Source organism: Apis cerana, linkage group LG7, assembly GCF_029169275.1.
Source record: "Apis cerana isolate GH-2021 linkage group LG7, AcerK_1.0, whole genome shotgun sequence".
In the NCBI taxonomy this organism is placed as follows: Eukaryota; Metazoa; Arthropoda; class Insecta; order Hymenoptera; family Apidae; genus Apis; species Apis cerana.
The window spans coordinates 12,516,093-12,535,773 of NC_083858.1; the positions used below are offsets into that span (position 1 = coordinate 12,516,093).

The 19,681-nt window shown below is 31.3% G+C and overlaps 2 protein-coding genes across 4 annotated transcripts in view; one reads left to right on the forward strand and one right to left on the reverse strand.

Moving 5' to 3' along the window:
• The first annotated feature begins 846 nt into the window (after nucleotides 1–846).
• LOC107999341 (MAPK regulated corepressor interacting protein 2) lies at nucleotides 847–4,633 on the forward strand. 2 transcript variants are annotated; one of them, XM_017059102.3, is made up of 4 exons: nucleotides 847–979; nucleotides 2,252–2,364; nucleotides 2,459–2,584; nucleotides 2,679–4,633. In XM_017059102.3, exons 2-4 carry the CDS (start codon nucleotides 2,265–2,267, stop codon nucleotides 2,753–2,755), a joined length of 303 nt encoding a protein of 100 aa, XP_016914591.1. In that variant the 5' UTR covers nucleotides 847–979; nucleotides 2,252–2,264; the 3' UTR covers nucleotides 2,756–4,633. The 2 variants fall into 2 exon arrangements, with proteins under 2 accessions (XP_016914591.1, XP_016914590.1); XM_017059101.3 differs by lacking the exon at nucleotides 847–979 and adding an exon at nucleotides 1,019–1,248.
• LOC107999340 (myosin-1-like) overlaps nucleotides 3,575–19,681 on the reverse strand; it is a 31,630-nt gene continuing 15,523 nt past the window's right edge. The window contains exons 3-6 of one of the 2 annotated variants that reach the window (XM_062077323.1): nucleotides 10,601–10,733; nucleotides 7,213–7,357; nucleotides 6,978–7,141; nucleotides 3,575–5,305 (exon numbers count right to left, since the gene is read on the reverse strand). In XM_062077323.1, the coding sequence (XP_061933307.1) occupies nucleotides 4,622–5,305; nucleotides 6,978–7,141; nucleotides 7,213–7,357; nucleotides 10,601–10,733 (1,126 nt within the window). In that variant the 3' untranslated portion in view covers nucleotides 3,575–4,621. Of the gene's footprint in view, nucleotides 5,312–6,977; nucleotides 7,142–7,212; nucleotides 7,358–10,600; nucleotides 10,734–19,681 lie in introns of both variants that reach the window. The other variant, XM_062077322.1, reaches the window with a different exon arrangement.

Genomic DNA, 19,681 nt, shown 5'->3' on the forward strand with positions numbered 1-19,681 from the left:
TGTTATACTACTTATTGATATTAACGATTTCTTTAAAGATTTCAATGCCCTGAACTATATTAATCATCTATATGATCGATGTATTTTGCGTATTATCGATGTATTATACGTAATCGCTATATCATTAAAAATATCAACTTATTAAAATAATATTTCATTTTTGATCTTTTGTAATAAAATTATTTTTCAACATTATATATTATTTTTAGATAAGTAACTCACGCATAGTAATGCAATTTGTATTACGTTATATTTTGTATTAGGTTACGTTGCTTAAAATATAAATTTTTCGAAAGTCGAAAACATCATTTTAACTGTAAAATCATTTTAAGTGTAAAATTTATCGTTAACTTGACATTTTCATAACGAAATTGTTAGCTTGAAAAATGACAATTCTTATTGCAAATATTTATCATCGAATACGTTAATTCTAATAAATCAAATATAAAAAGCATATTTTTTTATTTTCTGATTGATTTATCTTCTGATTGATCAAAATATTATATGTATATATATATATATATTTATTTCGTTAAACAATTATAGGTTATTTTGTTCAATAAAATTTCGATATATGGAATATTTAATTACGTATAATATTTTTATATTATTTTGTTTGAAATTAAAATTAATAAATGAATAATGATATATAATTTATTATTCGTATCTTATCTGATCATATTATAATTATTGAGATATAATCACTATAAAATCAGATCATATCATATCTTTATTAGATTAGATAAATTAGGATTAAAAATGTAATAAAAACATTTACCGAAAAAATTATATCGAAAGATGACATATAATTTCTTGAAATCACATTTTTCAATCCAATACTGATATTTCAAATCGCAAATAAAATTTCATACACTTTTATACCACTGCACGGTTCAAATAACATAATTGAAAATGGCATCTAAGGACCGTTGCAAATTCGCCACCTTGTGATAGGATTCAAACACAGCTTTTATCTTTAGTACGTATTAAATTGTCGCCACTAGTTCCTCTTTCTACTTTACCGTCCGAGTTAAATAGTCGACCTATCATTGTTGACAGTTTTCAGGGAAAGCTTCCTGCAGCTGTTGCGAGAAACAAACGCTCTTTCTCGTTACAGCTTTTCAACTGTTTATTTTCCGCGGAATATTTATACTTTTGTTCGTAGATAGTGATTAGAAAATTATATAAAATAAATCTATATTAGGCACGAATTTGCGCTGGCGTAAAAGTTCGAGCAGAGAAAATGAGGTATTTATTGTAAAAATAACTTTCTTTATTCCCGCGTCTCTACATTTTACCATTCTATCGTAACCTCTATTGCATGTGATATTATTTTCTACTTGGATATTGTTAAATTTATTTTTAATTAATTACCAATGATCTCGTAGTTTTATGATTTATAAAATAAATAATATTAAATAGATAAAGGGAAAAATAGGGGGGAATGGAATCATATCGCAGTAAGTGTCATAAAGAACCGCCATTTTCCACTGACATTTTCTCTTCGAAAGTAGGCTTTGTATTAATTGTTTCATGTATTTTTTAATTCATCGAATATTTTGTACATTGTTTGTAAATTTCAATGTTATCGCAGTAATGATCCATCCATTTTTTGTTTTATTAAAGATTTTCAAAGAAAATGATCTTGGGAAAATATATGAAAAATAAATTCTAAATATATACACGTATACGTGGCTTTTCTTTATCAACTATAGGTTTTATTGTATTGACTTTTGTATGTTGTGTATAATTTGTTTCTTTTTTTTTTTTTTTGTAAAATAGCTTATTTCTCATGGATATATAATTATATACGATATTAAATAAAATATTATGCGAAATGAAAGGTTATATTTTGTGTAATATTATATCAAAATGGCGTCCATTTCTTTTCATTGTATAAAGCAATATTCTAAAATCTATGTATTATTATACCAGATGTCAATAAATTTTAATAAATAAAATCTATTCGATTTTTATATTTAAATTATTTTATACGTATTTATAATTGTTTTATCAATTTTCTTATTAATGCTACGAAACGCGAATATATTCATTATTATATTTCGTAGTTGTATTTATTTCAATTGTTATAAAATCGTTAAATCTTAAAATAGAATACCTACTGAACTTAATACGCTAGTTCAGTAAAAGTTGTGATTGTTAACGTGATAGTTTTACTTTGATAACATATATATATTTTTTTTATTTAATAATATTTATGATATATTTATGATTATATATTTTTTTATAGTGGTAGATCACAAATGACAACTATGAATGGAAAAAGACCATCTTCGATCCCATCAAGACATCAGTCTGAAACTGTAGCTCAGCATTTCGACTTAATTAAGTACATTTATGATTGTAAATATCATATACAATTTTTCTTTGTTAGTTTTTACTTATAAAAAAATTTGATATGTAATAATCAAGTTTTGTTCATTTCTCTATTTGATAGCATGGAATACAGTATCAAGAGAATTAGATATGTGTCATAATCAACCGCACGGTAATTCTTCAAATTATAGAAATGGTGCATCTGTTACATATTATCAAGAAAGAGAACCAAATCCACAACTAAAAGGTAAATATAATGATAAACTAAAAGATAAATTATTATATATATTAATTTTTATTATATATATTGATTTATTGATTAATATTTCTTCCTTTTGTAGATTTTGAACCATTTAACCTTGAAGCTTGGTGGGGACAACGTGTTGTTCAAAGTATCACTAGAAATGCAAACTCCTAGTGCCAGGCTCAACACATTGATTATAATCGAACATTTTCAAATAGACATAAAAAACAGAAAGGATAAATTCAGAGCTGCCGGAGAAAATTCTTTCCATTTCTAGAAATGATTTATTATATTGAAAAATATATTGAAAAAATAAGTGATGGGAAGGAATATAGTATAGGTAAAAATAAGTATCTAGCAATCAATTTTGAATCTTTTTTATAACAAAGATAGGATATTAGCAAATAATCAAAGATGATGAGAAAAAAGAGAAAGGAAAAGAGCAGGGTTATGGAAACATACGCATTAGTATGAAAATGACATTCCTCTAATCTTTTATCGTATTTTAACATAATGTTGCCTTTTCCTGGACCTTTTTACTCATCGTGTTTTTAAAAGTATTTTACATAAAAACATTGGAACTAAACTGTTTCTGATATTGTCTTTCTAAGATTTGAGATTTAACGCGATGAATAATTAAGAAATATAGTGCATGCTAAAACTATTTATTTTATTTGCCAAAGGCAAACATAATTGTAAGAAATAGTTTATATTATAAATCAAATTTTCATTGTTACTTAATGAAAAACTTAAAAATAATTCCTCTTTTAATCGTATTGTAATTAAAATTCGAATATAGAATATTGAATTAAGAACATATGGATTATATATATAAATTCTATATATTTCAATTGAAGAAGAAGTATATGTGAAAAAATTGAAGAACTATCTTTTAAGGTTTATGCATATACGTATTTTTCCACGAATTGCATTTCACATTTTTAATAAATTTTTTCCATTTGCACATGTGTAATGAAATTGCACTTCTATGTAAAAAAAAAAAAAAAAGATAAATGTGGAGGATAAATATGTTTTGAGATTCTCTAAAAAAAAATTTATTCACGTATGAGAATAGTGTAGAATGCACCTTTATTTCTAACAAAAAGAAATAAATATTTAATTCTTAATGAAAATAATGTGATAATTATTACAATTTTAAATACAATTAAATCTATACAATTATGTACATTTATTATGTATGTATGTATGTATGTAATGTACATCTGTGCGTGTATAGATATAATGTAAGATTTAACTTACAATATTTTTAACGATTTAAGGAACAATAATGATTAACATTTTTCTAAACTTGTGGACATCTTTACCAATTATTCCTAGCGGTATTTTTTTATGTACAATTGAATAGAACAAGTATTATTACATTTATGATAACAAATCTAGTTTGATACTGTTATGAGTTAAAAATATCTTTGTAATATTAAAAATTCTTGCACTTGAAAGAATGGTAAAAATTGTTGTGCACAAATGTTATCGAGTCAATATCTTGATACGATTTAACTTTTCAACATTTCTATACGAATGTGAATCCTTAATGATCATTGTTTCAACTTGATTTAATGCATTGAGTTTCAAAGTGTTAACAGTTCGTTCCAAATTACAGAGACTTCTTTCTATTGCACGTTTTTCACTATTGAGCATCTATATTTAATTAAAGAATCAAGTTGATATTTTATACCAGACATCATTCTGATGAAATCGATGTACGTTTTTGCAATTATGAAATATTGTATGAAATATATAGTATATAAGAATATAAGAAATATAATATAAACGATTTCATATTTTAGTTTTCGCGACTAATATTTTCGTAATTTTCGAATACGAATCATATTTATAATGAAATTAGTTATATCTATTATTATCGTGATATGAACATAATATACTCTTAGAATATATTTATAAAAAAATTAGCATGTATAAAAAATATCTCTTTTATAATTATAAATTTTTTTAACTTTTTTGTAAGATACAATGTATTATTCTTTGTTCAGTAAATAATCTAATTTTTAGATACTTAATTCAAAGTAAAAATTTAAAAATTTTTTCACTCACCGTAACACCGGCGTTTATACGAGAAAACGAATTTATTCCAGTAAACGAAGTTTGCGTAAAGTTGTTGGAAGTTTTTATTTTCGTTGTTTGCGTACTGCACGGTACACCGGTTTGTTTAAAATTTACGACTGCATGTATATTTTTAAATAATATCAACATTCTGTCTATTGGTGCCTTTTCATAATCGATTTCGTTATCCATAAATTCTAACCTAACCATCGCGTCATTGTTATTCAATACGATAGGATATTTAATTTTTATTTCTCGATTAATCGATAATTTGATCACATATTCTTCGTATATCGTGCCATTCGAATGAGATTCTATACACAGTATTCGTCCACATTGATCGATCTTTGTATTCTCGATATCGAAACGTTTATTTCGATTATCGTTCTTGTAACCGTCAGTTAGTCCGCGCATTTCATTTTCGACGTGTCCTTTACGTTCTTTCGTATAATTGTTATTATTCTCGTGAATTAGTGAGTTTATGGAGTTTTCTACTGCTGGAACAATATTTTTATCGAATTCTGATTCGTATAATAACTTGTCATTATTATTTTGCGAATTCGTTGTATTTTCTAGAAGCATACGTTCGTGTCGTTCTTCGTATTCTTTTTCCGGAATTTCATTGTGCGTTTGGTTCAGCATCTGAAACTTTGCAAAGGAGGTTTTACAAAAATAACGAGAAATGTAAAATGCAAAAACATGTATAGAATTAGAAGATGAAAATGACTCTTAGTGATAAAGTGTGATTACAACATTTTTCATTCGACGTATACAAGCATATGAAACACGAAATTCGACGAAATTACGAAAAATTGTAAAACTTCATTTAACAAGTTTCCCAAAGGAGGAAAAAAGGTAAATAAAATTTATATTTTATCAAACGTATTCGGAATATCAATTTTTGTAAAAGTGTTACGTTATTTCGTTTTCCTAAAGTGGGTTCGTCTATTTACGATTATGCATGTTCACATCGATGTAAAATTTATGATCAAAAGGGATTTCATATGGAAAGGAAAGGCAGAAAGGAATGGAAATTTTTCGATGCCATTATTTTATAGCTTATATCATCAGCACTAACATCGCGAATATAAATATTCCTATTATTTTTTATTGCATTCTGAAAATATGAAATTTACTAATACATATTTTTTTCGTATATATTCAGACGAGATAGATAGAAAATTTAAGATATGATTTTAAAAAGTGAGATAGAAAAGTTGATACAAAAATATTCGTCGAAGCTTACTTTTCAGCTTATAAACAATTTAATTTTGTATTTAATGAAGCGAGATGGATAAAGAGGAGAAAAAGAACGAAGCATCTCTAACTATTTTCATCTCGTTCTATCTCTGTCTCGCTTCACCTAACGTAAAATTAAATTGCTTGTAATTTATTTTATTTTACAATCCACAATAGTCTCTTAAATTTTTTAACGTTTTGTTCCAACAACGCGTGTATTCGTTACTAAAATAATTCATAATTTTTCATAAAAATGCATTAATTATAACTAAAAAAAAAAGGGAATATTTTTAATTCTTTTACTCTACTACATATTTTTCTATCTTTAATTACAATCTAATTAACCATTTCATTCTGGTGAATTATTCTGAATATGCTTTCAAGCGTGTATATTTGCTAAGTCATCGTAAAATCCAATATTTGTTTTCTAAATTTACAATGATGTATAATTCTGTTAGTTGCTTGTTATAAGGACATACTTTATAAAAATATAAAATATGAAAATAACTTGACAAGAGAAGCACGGTATTGTTGCCGGGAAAAGAGGACATGCAAATAACTGATTCGATGAAATTTCGAACAAGTCATACGTACGCAATCGTATAACGCGCCCTTTATGGAACTCTAAATTGACTTTTATGGAACATTGGATTTGGTTTTATTCTGTCGTATTTCTACCTACACGATATTTATCAGCCCAAGTATTTTGCATCCAATTGTAACGAAGTGAATATAGACAATCTGTTATTCGTTCTTGAAGAGAATAATAAAAGATTTGCATCTACTAGAGAGAAGAAAGATTGATAAACATATTATCTTTTGTACTTTCCGCGGCAAAACAAACATTATAAATCGATATAAATTATCTTGAAACGAATTTCATTCGTAGCAGTTCAATCCTATATTACGAATTATAATCCGCATTTTATGTAATTTCAATTAGATAAATATCTAAGACAGAAGAATGATCTTTCACACGGAATACGAGTTATCTTCGATTAACCGCAAGATCTTCGATCCGGCGCAATAACATCGCAATTTCCATAAAAAAAAAAAAAAAGTCAGAGATTCCTACCTTCCTTTTAAGATTCTTCACAACCTCTCTCAAAACGGAATTCTGTTCTCTCAATAAAACGAGTTGCGGCTCATCCTTTCTTTCTTTCACGGTCCATGCGAGATGCCTGAGATTCTTCATGCTTCCCTCGAATAAGTTGCCCGATTCGGTCAAGTTCCTCAAAGCTGTAGCAGGAAACGGATACATTTGGCTTACAGGGGATGGGATATATCTGAAAGTGGAGGATAATACTTACCTTCCGCTCCAAGTTGACAGACAGAGCCGACATCCACGTCGAAACGTTTTAAAGTTTCAAGTAGGTTCGCCAACTCGAAACTTCGATTCTCGTGCTCCCTTTTCAGATCTTCGTACTCTACCACCTGCCCTTCTAATAGACTCACCTGTCGGAACAAAAAAATCACGAATACAGAATTTTCATCATTCGATGGAATTCACTTTTCACTCGTTCGAGTTTTCATCTTTTCATTTTTCGATTATTATTATTATTATTTTTCCACTGCGATTCATCATCGAATAAATCGTGGAACTTGACTCGAAATTCGATAAAGGATGAGGTTAACGGCGGTTACAATTCTTCCAATTCGATCGAAATTTTGCAAGCGATATGCAACGAATCGGGGAAACTTCGGCGACAAACACGCGTTGCGAAACGAATTTCGAAATGCGAAACTTTTTCTCGGCTACAGGCTAGTTTTTCTGTTGTAACTGTGTTTCGCGAAAATTCTGCTAATATAATTTCGGATAAAGTTTCATCGTAAACATCATCGCCGAGATAATTAAATATACGATTCAAATTTATTACTTCTTTCACGCGTTTCGCAACAAGCATCGAAATAAAAAGTTTTCTTTTTTTTTTAGAAAAAGGATTAGAAACTCGTTTACAATGTATTTTTTTTACATTTTATTCAAATTTTATTCAAACTTTTGTCTTCACCGAAAAGAATTATATCTCGAAAATGAATTTTCTTTTCCATCAACGATCCATCTTTTAGTAATTTCTCCATCCATTAAATTGAAATTAATTTACCGTTTGAAATTAATTAACCATTAATTTAATATTAATTTAGAATTAATAAACCATTTACACGACGACTCCACTATTAAGTTATTATTCCGCAATTTCACGATGTAACGTGATTTTCATTAAAACATGAAATATCATTTAACAGCCCGTGTACCGACTTTAGTTTCCACGATTTAGAATTTATACGAGGGGTGGAAACACGACGTTGCTAGGATTTCACTTTTCAGGCGAAATTAATGGAACCGATCGTAAACATTTAACGTCAACTTCGTTTTACGCGAGCTCGTTGTTCCTTGAGAAATTGATGCAAGCGATGAACGATTGTCGCCAGAGAGATGCAAAAGATCGATATCACGCGGGGAAGAAAGGATACTTTTCATATTATTGGAGGAATGAAAGAATATATCTGATATACAAATTGTTGCAATTGGTGAAAATCACGAGAGAAAAAAATGGAGATGTTAATTTTTTTTCTAAAACTTTTTCAAGTACTATCTTTTAATCGTCCCGTGACGTAAATACTGAACCAATACAGAAATAGATTTCCCAAGTTCTCAAGTTTGCTATGATTATTAAAAAATTGTATATCTCTACCGACACTGATGAATATTGTTTTTATTTCACGTTTGACAGTTTAATATCTTGAAAATAAAATATAACGAAAAATCGTACGTTGGAATAAAATACTTGGTTATATAACCGGCTGTATAACCAATTATTATAAAAACAGGAACTAAAATCAAGATGATACTTCTATTTAACTATAACACGAAAAGATCGACAAGATATTATTACGTAAAATAAAGGTAGAGAGATAATTCGCGTTGAAGATTCAACTTGGAAAGTTAAATTTGGCTTTAATGAATGTTCCGAGAACAATGTATAGATGTAGCAATAAAAACTTTGTGGATCGAGTAAAGATTTAAAGTCAACGCAATTCGTGGGAATGTTTAATATAGAAAATCGAGATTTCGAAAATTTTCATCTTCCTGGTGCAAAGAGAAACACAAATTCTTCGAATCAAATTGTTTGAAAATTCCAAGGTGAATTAGATTGATTTAGAAAATTATTTAAATTCTAATAAATGGCCACTTGTAATTTTCTTTATTTTTTTACGAAAATGAAGATTTTAAAGAAATTTCATTTTAGAGCCTAAGAGATTACAAGTTCTTCGAATGAAATTGTTTGAAAATTGAATTAGATTTACGTAGAAAATTATCGACGTCTAAAATTAATAGATGATCAGTTGCAATTTTCTTTATTTTTTTTTTTTCCATCCTTGTCCTCTGTAGATAAAGATAATTGCGTTTGACGTGCTCCCTACAGAAATTACGAAAGACCTTTGGCTGATGTGCTTTTTACGCCAAAGAAAATACGTTCTGAAATTCCACGAAATTCTTGCCAACGGAATTCTCTTTCCCGCAGGGAGATTCCCTTTAAGAACGCTTCTCAACAGTTTCTCAACGATAAACTGATAATAGCAACTGATGAACTTTAAATCTTTTTTACACCGACGTTGATTGTATTCCACTTATTACAAACGAACTCGAGAATATTTTCCCAGTAATTACATCAAGCACGATTAAGAACGCGAACAAATTTCAGCGACAAATTCGATTACGTTTTATGAAACAGCTACTACCATTTCTTTCTTTCTTTTTCTTTCCTTTTTTAATCATAGAAGAAAAGCGAGCACCACTTATGCAGGATGCACCGGTTAAATAGGATACCTACTTTACCTTCGATATCTACTTCATTTTCTTGCATGACTCAAACTCGGGACAAAGTTGCATCATCTTAAACTAATGAAATTCTACATTTGTTTTTTCCATATCTTTGGAGACGAACAAACGTTTAGAAAGCGATCATTAGTAGATCTCGAGATAAAATGTTATATAGAGATATTTAGATTAGCTTAGTCCATTTCGGTGTGTATTACTCGTACTTGAATAATAAAAACTTAACGGTAAAATTAAGAGGAGAGCGAGTCAAAATAAAAAAAAAAAGCGTAATTTAGGAGGGTGGAAGCGTGTACCTGGCCCAGTCGAAACTCGATGCCTGGCGGCCGCTGCATATTCAAGAGGGAACGAAAAGGCGACAAGTTCGATTTCGCGTATGAAAAAGGCGACGTTTCAAAGGGCGCACACATTTTACGATGCGCAGCCTGTAGAAAGGATGGCTACAACGTTGGACTGAATGCATATCAATTAAAAAAGTGCTTTGATCTCGGTTTACTGCGCATGTACCGTCTCTATTGCATCCAAAACTTTTTCTTTCCCCCAACTATCTGTCAAGGAAAATTCGAATATCTCTCTTACTACGAAGAAATATATCGTTGCATGATATATAAATTATATATAAATTTTTTTACAAAGGGACTGCGAACATTCAGATATTTTGCGATAATTATTCTCTCAGATTTAATAATCGAAAAAAAAGAGATACGATAAAATAAATAAGAGAAAGCACGCTCGAACGTTCGTTTGTTAATTTTCCCCTCCCCCCCGTCGAATTTCTATTTCAAAAATTCAGCTTCATTGCGATTCATTGTTGCAACGATTGAAGCAAAACTTTTAGTAAATCTCTTTCCTCCAAATACCTTTTCTCTGCTTTCATTGTACAACTCGACCATTTCGTGAAATTGTTTCTCCGCACTTTCTCGAGTCTGTTTCAAAATATCCTCGCATTCCCGTTTAACTAGGTCCATCGCGTTGCCCCATCCGATTTTCTCTCTGAAAACAAACCGATTAATCCCTTACACGAATTGCCTTAAATACACAGGAAATGACGAGGTAATTTGATCCTACGCTTCGATATTCGAATTGTAAATTTGCTTCCATTATATCTATCAACATGCACGATTACCTATGCGACAATGCACATCATGTACATAAATCTATCATATAATTCTCGATACGTGCATCGCGCACGATCGAGAAAAAGGAGAAGTCGCTTGAACTCTACTTCCTCCTTATTTTCCTCTCCCCTTTCCTTGCGCAATTCCTTAAAAATCCTATTTCGAAATTGTTCTCATTTACAGAGGATTTCGTAAAATATGATTGGAACGGATTGCAGATCGATTTGATTCAATCTACGATTTTCTCTCTCTCTCTCTCTCTTTTTTCTGCATTCTTCATTTCAGTGTTCCGATAATTGAAAAATGAATTAAAATGAATGAAAATTGTATTGTTTTTATCTAAAAAAAAAAACGTACTTTTTACGTACATTTTATAATCAGAGAAACAGGCGGGCATTCTTTTTCAATTTTGTTCAATTATTATTTCATCGCATTTTGTTTTCACTCAAAGGTAAAAATAAAAGGAGGAGAAAAGATTCTTTTTTTAACAACGCGTTCGGACCAATTTTAAAGATACAAAAAAGTGAGAAAAATAATTCTTTCCGTTCTTCCGCATGCACGTTGCTCTCGCAGTTTTAAAATTGAAAACAATTGAAAGAAAAAGAAAAAAAATTCGTGAGGATCATAAGCTCGTCCTGTTTCTAAAAGACTAAAAATAATGATTCGAAGAATGGCAATGGATTCAACTTGTAAATGTTGCTGCCACAACACCGACAAGAGACTCGGGGCTTGTAAACTTTTCCCAAACTTTCTAATTTCTATTCCAACAACATGTCTACCATATTTTCCACGGCATTCTTGATGAGGGATGAAAGTGCATTACAAAGTTTGAAACGTCTCCAATATCCGAGAGGCGATATTAAGAGTGGATGGATAATTCAGAGACTTGAAAATTCGTTTACGAGAAACTTTGTTTTTTTTCTTTTTCACGAGGATCAATCTTTCGAAAAAATTTTTTTTGATATCGATTTTTCGAACAGTCTCGCGTTGACGACGCGGATTTCTAACGTATCCGCGCGAATTAAACTTTTCGCTTTGAGGATGAATAAAATCCACGATTAACAGCAAAAAGTTCAAGGTTCACCCTTTTGAAGTTTATTTCGAAATTGAACGAATTCGAAGCGTCAGTTTTCGCACAGAGGAAATAATTATACTAATAAGTATATCGATCGCGCATTAACAAACGCGAAAATAATTACACAAACGAGGAGAAAAGTAAATGAAAAATAAACGATGATGTTTGAAGTTGCAATTTTCGTAATTCCTCCCCGTTATCAATTATTTATTATTTAAAATATAAATACGGATTATTCGTATTTCGGCCATTTCGTGATTAACGCTCCTCGCGTTATTTACCAATTTCTTTCGATTATTTATCATAATAATAATCACACTACGTCTCGACTTAGTTTAATTATTTGTCGTCTAATTAGAGCTGGTCGCATTTTCAATTCCGTTTCACGGAAAGGATAACACGGTTCGTTTAACACTCACTTTCAACGGTACCACATTTTGTTCATTCATATGCATTTCACTGCAGGATTGTTTGATGTTAGTTTATGACGCCTATAAATTATTCATTACATTATTAATGACTACACATAACGCTCTACAGTAAATTTAAACTACTCTATCATACTATATATATACACACATATATATGTCTCATATGCTGCAATCACTAACTCGGATTACACAATATTGCGTAATTGTCGAATTTCGCGATTATTATCCCCTCCAGCATATATTTCACATATACCCAGAGGATAATCACTCGTTAGATTTCGAGTGAAGAATGTTCGAAATAATTAGTTCGAAGTAATATTGATCGAAAACAATTCTTTATCAAAATATAATAACATCAAATTCAAATTATATAACGGGAGAAATATAAGTAGAAAGGTATATGAATTGCATCTCAATTATAATTTGATCGTTTACGCGTTTGGTAAATGATTCTTTTTCAAAATGCGTAATGTCTAAACTCGGAACGATTGAAATTATATCGCGCGCATTGTAAATTGTATCTCAATTATAACTTTAAAAAGATAAATAGAAAGGTATATGTCGATCGAAATAATTTTTCGAGGCGAATAATATTACAATTTCTAAGCATGGAAATTATATCGTGTAAATCGTTATACGAGGAGGACAAGTAAATTATTTCTTATTTATATTGGTATATCGCGTCTCGGTTATAATTTGATCGCAATATCGAACGGTGAGCCACGATTGGTAACAATGGTAGGGAACGTCGTAACAAGGTAGCGACATTCGAGAGATACTGCAATCTCGGTTACATCACCGGGGGATGGGTTACCAACTCGTTATTCCATTGACATGATATCGCTATTACAGAAGTAACGATCGTTCCCGGATTATCGATCGTTTTTTTTTAAAATTCTATCGACGATAAGATTTATCGCGACGAAAAAGAGAAGGGGAACGAAATGTTTTGAAAATAATAATCGATGAATAATCGTGACGCGATTCTTAAAAGGAATCAGAGAAATACTTGAGGAAGAATTAGAAAATCGATTGGCTCGTCCATTTCTGAAAACGTTATTGTGAACGATAAGGTATTAAAGTGGTTGCTTTAATATTCAGTTCGAATTTCCTCGCTATAGATAGGCCCTATGTATCAAATTAGTTGACATTAAGGCGGTTGTTGATCCACCTTACAAGTCTGTCTGCAGCGTCCTGTCTATCAAACAAACCACCGCAAGCTTTCAACGTTGTCACAAACATGACGTGGCTTCAAGCCTGATACACGATGCAAATTTCACAGAGCGCGTACAAAGAACGTAATAATAATCACAAAGTGGAATTTTTAAACGCTTGATCTTTCACCATCGTTTCATTCTTATTACTTTTATCCGCCCTTGTCAAATAAATTTGTTCGCGCTGAATACCCGGAAATTTTATTAATATAATCCTAATAAATTTTAAAATGTTTCCCGATATCGATATAAAATCGTTCATTTCCCTTTTCGCATCGTGTACCACCACGCATCAAGTGTCAAAATTTCCGCCAACTTCCCATCGCTTCCTATCCATCCTCCATTTATTTATTCACCCGTGATTTTGAAATAATTTACCCGTCGAAAATTCTTGCTTTTTTTTTATAATAATAATAATAATAAAAATTCCAATATTTACTTTTATTACAAAAATATTTTTTATCCCCCTCGCAACGAAATATTTCGTAATGAAAAATTTTATCGAAATCGATACAGCGTCCATTGAAAAATTATTCTCTCTCCTTCTCCCTCTCTCGTCATTATGTTTCGCCAAACTGATGAAATATTTTGTAAGCCGTTACTCGACGAAACAAAAGGGCGAGAGTGATGGAAGCGGACGAACAATTCCATTCCAGGGCAAAAAGGAGGAATGGGACCTAACCGGTAAATTGGAAACCTGATCCATTCCGTTCCAGAGTAATTGGAGGTCTTAGGAGACGTTTATTCTGTGTCCTCACCTCCTCGCAACGATTCTTTCTCGATCATAATCACGAGAGGGGGAGGCAGAGAGAGAAAGAGCATTTCCATTTCAGATTTCTGATCTTGAACTTGCGGTAATGGCTCGCGAGAGATGTGTTCTTTCCGCCACGAGCGAGAATCTTCGAACACATTATTCGAACGAATATGTTAAAGAAACGTTCTTTTTCATTGTTTCCATAATTTATTTTACTCTGCTTCTATTTTATTTTACTTTATTCCCGTTTCTCTTTGCCTGTGCATCCGTGGAAAATTGTCATAGAATTAGAGTAAGGAAAAAGCGTTCCATCGGTATCTGGAGTGACACTAATGATATAATTAACCTCTTCACCGGGACATTAAAATTATTCTAGAAGAAAAATTAAAATCCAATCGAAGAACTGTTAATTGCAGAATCTTTTAAAAACAAAACGCTCGAAGCGTTGATAATATTTTATTTTTCTCGTTACTTTGAAGGTATTAACCATAAAGTAATGCTTTGTTGTCCTATATAATCCCTGAAGAGTTTGAAGACGTTGCAAGAGGATCTATTTTTAAATCGTTTGTAATTATGATTTTATCGAAAGTTTGTTCGATTGGCCATCTAATCTCTCTTCGAATACCAAATGGCTCGTGTGCGTAGCATTCGTAGAACAATTGAAATTATTTGCAATGCTATGAATATTAGATCGATGAACGAGTAAACTCGAGACGGAAAGCGTGAAGTGCTCGAAGCGATGAACTATTCAGTTGCTCATCTGTTTCGTATATTTCACGTATTCTATATACATTTTTCGCACGAAGAGGGATCAAATTTTTATCTCCATCGTTTCAAAACGCGATTATTACCAAGAACGAATATAATTTCATAATTGAAAGTATACATTGACGCTCTCGAATTCGTTCTTAATTAGTCTTCTCACTTTTTTTTTGTTACTCGAAAGGAAAATTTACTATACGCTTGCGTTATATATTTGAATTTTATAAATTGCAGCACGTAGAATTATCTCGCAGAGAGAAATGTAAACATGAGTTTTGCGATAAATTTAATTCGTCACGGTTAATTTTTTTAATTATTTTCGATACCGATCCGATCTGATAACAAAAAATACGTTTCGAGCACGCGAACCGTCTAAAGTAAGCCCACCCCCTCCCTCCACTACATTAAACGCATTTTCACTTGATTTTCCGTTTTAACAATTTGTTTGTTCAACATCGCGAGCGGATAACACTCGATAAAATTGTTTGATCAACTCTTTTGTTAATCACGCGATTTATTTAATGCACAAGATCACTCGACAATCTACTCGACCGTGTATAATCCGTGTAAACGATTGTTATTTTATCAATTTATTCGCTCGAGAATAAAAATCGATTTCATCGATAATAATCAATAATCCTAATCGTGTCGAGTCAAAAGAGTTAAAAGAGATTCAATTACCCCATTCACGATGAATAATTATCTACGAATAATTAAAATAATGTTACATCAAATTGTCGCACCAGACAATTTGCACTCGCAATTTCCACGATTTTATAAATTAAACAGATATGAAGAGGTAAAATGAAATAAATGAAATCTTTTATTTCACTCTATTCCTTTTTTATATATTTATTTATATTCAAAAATTCACATTTCTTTTTCGCGATACAAAATTTTTATACCGATCCTTTTCGTTGGCTCAAATAAGTAACGTTGTTTGAAACAAATGTGATTTTTCATTTATAAAGGAAACGTATTGGACCAAGATATAGTTATATATATATATATATAACTAACTAAATTATTCTTTCGATTTTTTCAAACTCTGATATCCACGTGTATATATGAAACTGCAACACGCTGTCAGAATATACGAAGTCGAATATGATTTCACCAGTGATCGATGACGATCTATGAACGCACGATAGTGTTGTCGTTGTTGCTCCTCGAATGCGATAAATGTCCGATTCCCGTGACACTGGATTTATCGTTACACGAGCCACGAAACTCGTGACGTTGCACAGAGGAATATAATCATTTCCACTCGACGCGCGACACGAGTCAAGATGTTTCTGTCAATAAAGGGGATGAAGGGAGAGACATAAAAATTTCGCAGTTTTCGTTGATCATTTAATTTTAACGAGAACAATCCACGCGTAGAATTAAAATTTAACGAAGATGTTGAATTTAAAATTGTGTTAATTTGAAATTGTGGGTAAATATAGCGCGATTCCTAATTTTGCACGTGTCGTTGACTTTTTATCTTGGCATTATCTATTTTATTTAATATAATTATTTATTTAAATTATTTGTATAAATATATAATTAATTTAAATTTGATTGGTAGGATTGGTAAATATAAAAAACTTTATCTAAAAACTAATTTTGATGGAAAGATATATTTTTGATTTATAATTTATGATTGAAAGAATAAATTACTTTAGGGATAACAGCGTGATATCTTTTGATAGAGCACATTGATAAAGGTGATTGCGACCTCGATGTTGAATTAGGAAAAAAGTTAAACGCAGGACATTTTTTTAAATATAATATTGATTAATAGCATTTTAGAGCTTTTCTCCTTTTCCAGTTTTTTTTTTGATTTCCGATTCTTGAATTTTTTAAACCCTTTTTTTTATTTTAATAATGTTGTTTTTTTTATTTTTTATTTATATAACAATTTACGATAATTATGTTTATCATAGATTGATATAATATAAATTTTTTTAAATAACAAGGTCTGCTAATAACTTTACGTGTCTATATTTCCAATTTATTGTCTAGAATAATGAAAAATAAAATAATTGAATTTGTCGAAACGATGGAAATTTATTTGAAATTCTCTTTACCATTTTATCGAACGCGTTTCCGGCGTATTTTTTTCCACTTGACAAAAATATTTGTCAATAAAGCGCACCCCACTTAATTCTTTTAAACACATATCTTTCGATAAAATTTTACGCTTCTCGCGTAAGAAACCGATATATATATATATCCATATCTTTGGATCCTTCAATTTGCGTATCGAGAGCTAATATTTATCAAAAGAATAAACGGCGAACATTTTTCGCGATAAATTCAAATTGAATGTAAATTTCATGCCTCTATTTTCCCATCCCGAGCGATTGTCATCGATCGCCAAAAATTCGACGCTTTGATACTTGACGTAATTTCGGATCCACTTGGATGATGATCAAATTTTCTGATCAAATTTTACTCGATATTATTAACGCGAATATGAATAAGCCACGTGAACTGTTTCGCGAACTCAATGTCGTAGCATCGATCGTACCATGGAACGCAACGGGTGTAGATATCGGAAAAATGAACGTATCGCGTTGTTGATTAGCGATATAGCGCGGAATCGGCATTGAATCGGGAATAAGTGAAATTTCGTTCAATCAATGGGTACCGATTATTCAGACTATGCGAATAATTATTCGACTAACGAATAAATTTACGGATGTTGCGCTTTGTTTAATTAATCTTCTGGGTTTCTCACTCGTTCATTCATTTGCTTAGGGATTAATTTTCAAAAGCGATCGATTTAACGCGCGAATGCGAAGCGTTGAACGAAGAAATTGAATCGAACGAAAAATCTGATTAACGTCGATCATTGTGTATAATTGTATCAATGAATGTAGCGAGAAGTGACAATCGTCAGTTTCAAAAGAATAGTGACAAAAAAAATGACGACCAACTTGAATATCCAATTTTCGATTTCACCTGCAACGTTTTTCACCTTCTTTAACTACGAAAAATCTGCGATAAAAATCTGAAAATCCAATCACTTCAGAAACGTTCGCACAATTCGTCATACATACTTGTTTCGATTCTATTATTCCCACAACTCAATTCTACTACATCGCATTTCCCAAATCTGATAAAAAAAATATATATCGAGAACAAATAAAACTTTCCACGAAAGTTTTCACGCGGATTGGATTAATTTATATCGCGACCGAGATGGAACAACACAATACAAATCCTCGTTCCTAGCTTTCCCTCACACGTAATTCTACGTAAAACGAATCAAATTATTTGACTCGAGGTTATTCGAGCTCGATCGAATCGAAAATCGTTGGCTTCGCATGCCAAGCTATTTCGAGACGAGTTAACCCTCGGGACTCCTACGTCGACTGCGGCTCACACGTCACATTTCTTACGCCAACTCCTCAATGTCGAGCTAGACTTTCAAAATAATTTAAAATACTTTTTTTTCTTTCGAATACTTTGCGATACTTTACGCAACACAACTTTATTGAGATCCTCTTCTTATTAGATCCTTTTTTGTAAATGAATTAAGGAGAGCGCAAAGGATTAAAGTTTACATCGATATGGAGTTTCGAAGATGCACACACACGCGCTTAATAATTCCTCTCGTATAAAATTCTAGATTTACGTGAAAAAAAGTTGGAGAAGAATTTAGTGGATTATTAGATCGTAAAGAGGCAACTATAAATTTTTTATCCCGTTATTACCGGTGTTATTCAGATATAAGGTACAAAAGCGGCAACATCGTAAAATTTGCCCGAATTTTTCCCCGTATCCGAGGAGACAAGGCGGAAAACGAGCGTGGGGCGGGGAAGAGGAAAGTTTGAGAAATAAAAAAACTAGCGAAGAAAGTGGAAAGGTGGCGAGGACACCGAGGGGAGCAGATTACAAGCTTGTTTTTGAAACTTCAATCGTCGCCAAAGATTCTATAAATCTTCCTCGTCGAATTTCGTCGCCAATTACTTTTTTTTTTAATAACAGTGAATTTGCACGGCGGCTCGTGACTCGTCGGATCGTAATAATCAACGAAAATATTAATCTCGGTTCTCGACGGAAATGCGAACGAGGAGTTTGAAGCGCGATTATTAAAACCGTCGATCCTCGAAAATTAAAAAAATCCACCGATTAACCCCGAAATCGGTTTAATTACACACAGTTATTTTGATTCATTGCGAAATTTCGACGTAATTAACGTAGCAGAGTGTCCTTCTGACGATTCTGAGAATTTATGCATCTTCACGAGTAGACAGAATTCATCTAAATGCGCGCTAAATGTATAAAATATATTAATGTTTTAATGCACTGTCGATAGAATTTAACAATGGGGAGACTCGCGAGCGATCAATAATATTATCTTACAATGTATTGACAACTATTATAATCGAATGCACAAGTGGAAAATATTCATCGTAATGTATCCTCAATCTTTTTGAGATCACCGCCGTACTATCAATAATAATCTTAAGAAGAATCGAATGTAACATTTGACGATGGATCAATCGATAATTGATCGTTGATCGTGTGCGACTCGACAGTGTAACAAGTTCTTCTAACGGAAATTGGCTCGAAAGGTATCGCAGATTAGTTGCA

Excerpts from the sequence above, each read along its gene's own strand:
- LOC107999341 (XM_017059101.3), top strand. Across the intron at positions 2,365-2,458 it reads AATTAAGTACATTTATGATT|CATGGAATACAGTATCAAGA; the intron begins GTAAATATCATA and ends TCTATTTGATAG. Across the intron at positions 2,585-2,678 it reads ACCAAATCCACAACTAAAAG|ATTTTGAACCATTTAACCTT; the intron begins GTAAATATAATG and ends TTCCTTTTGTAG.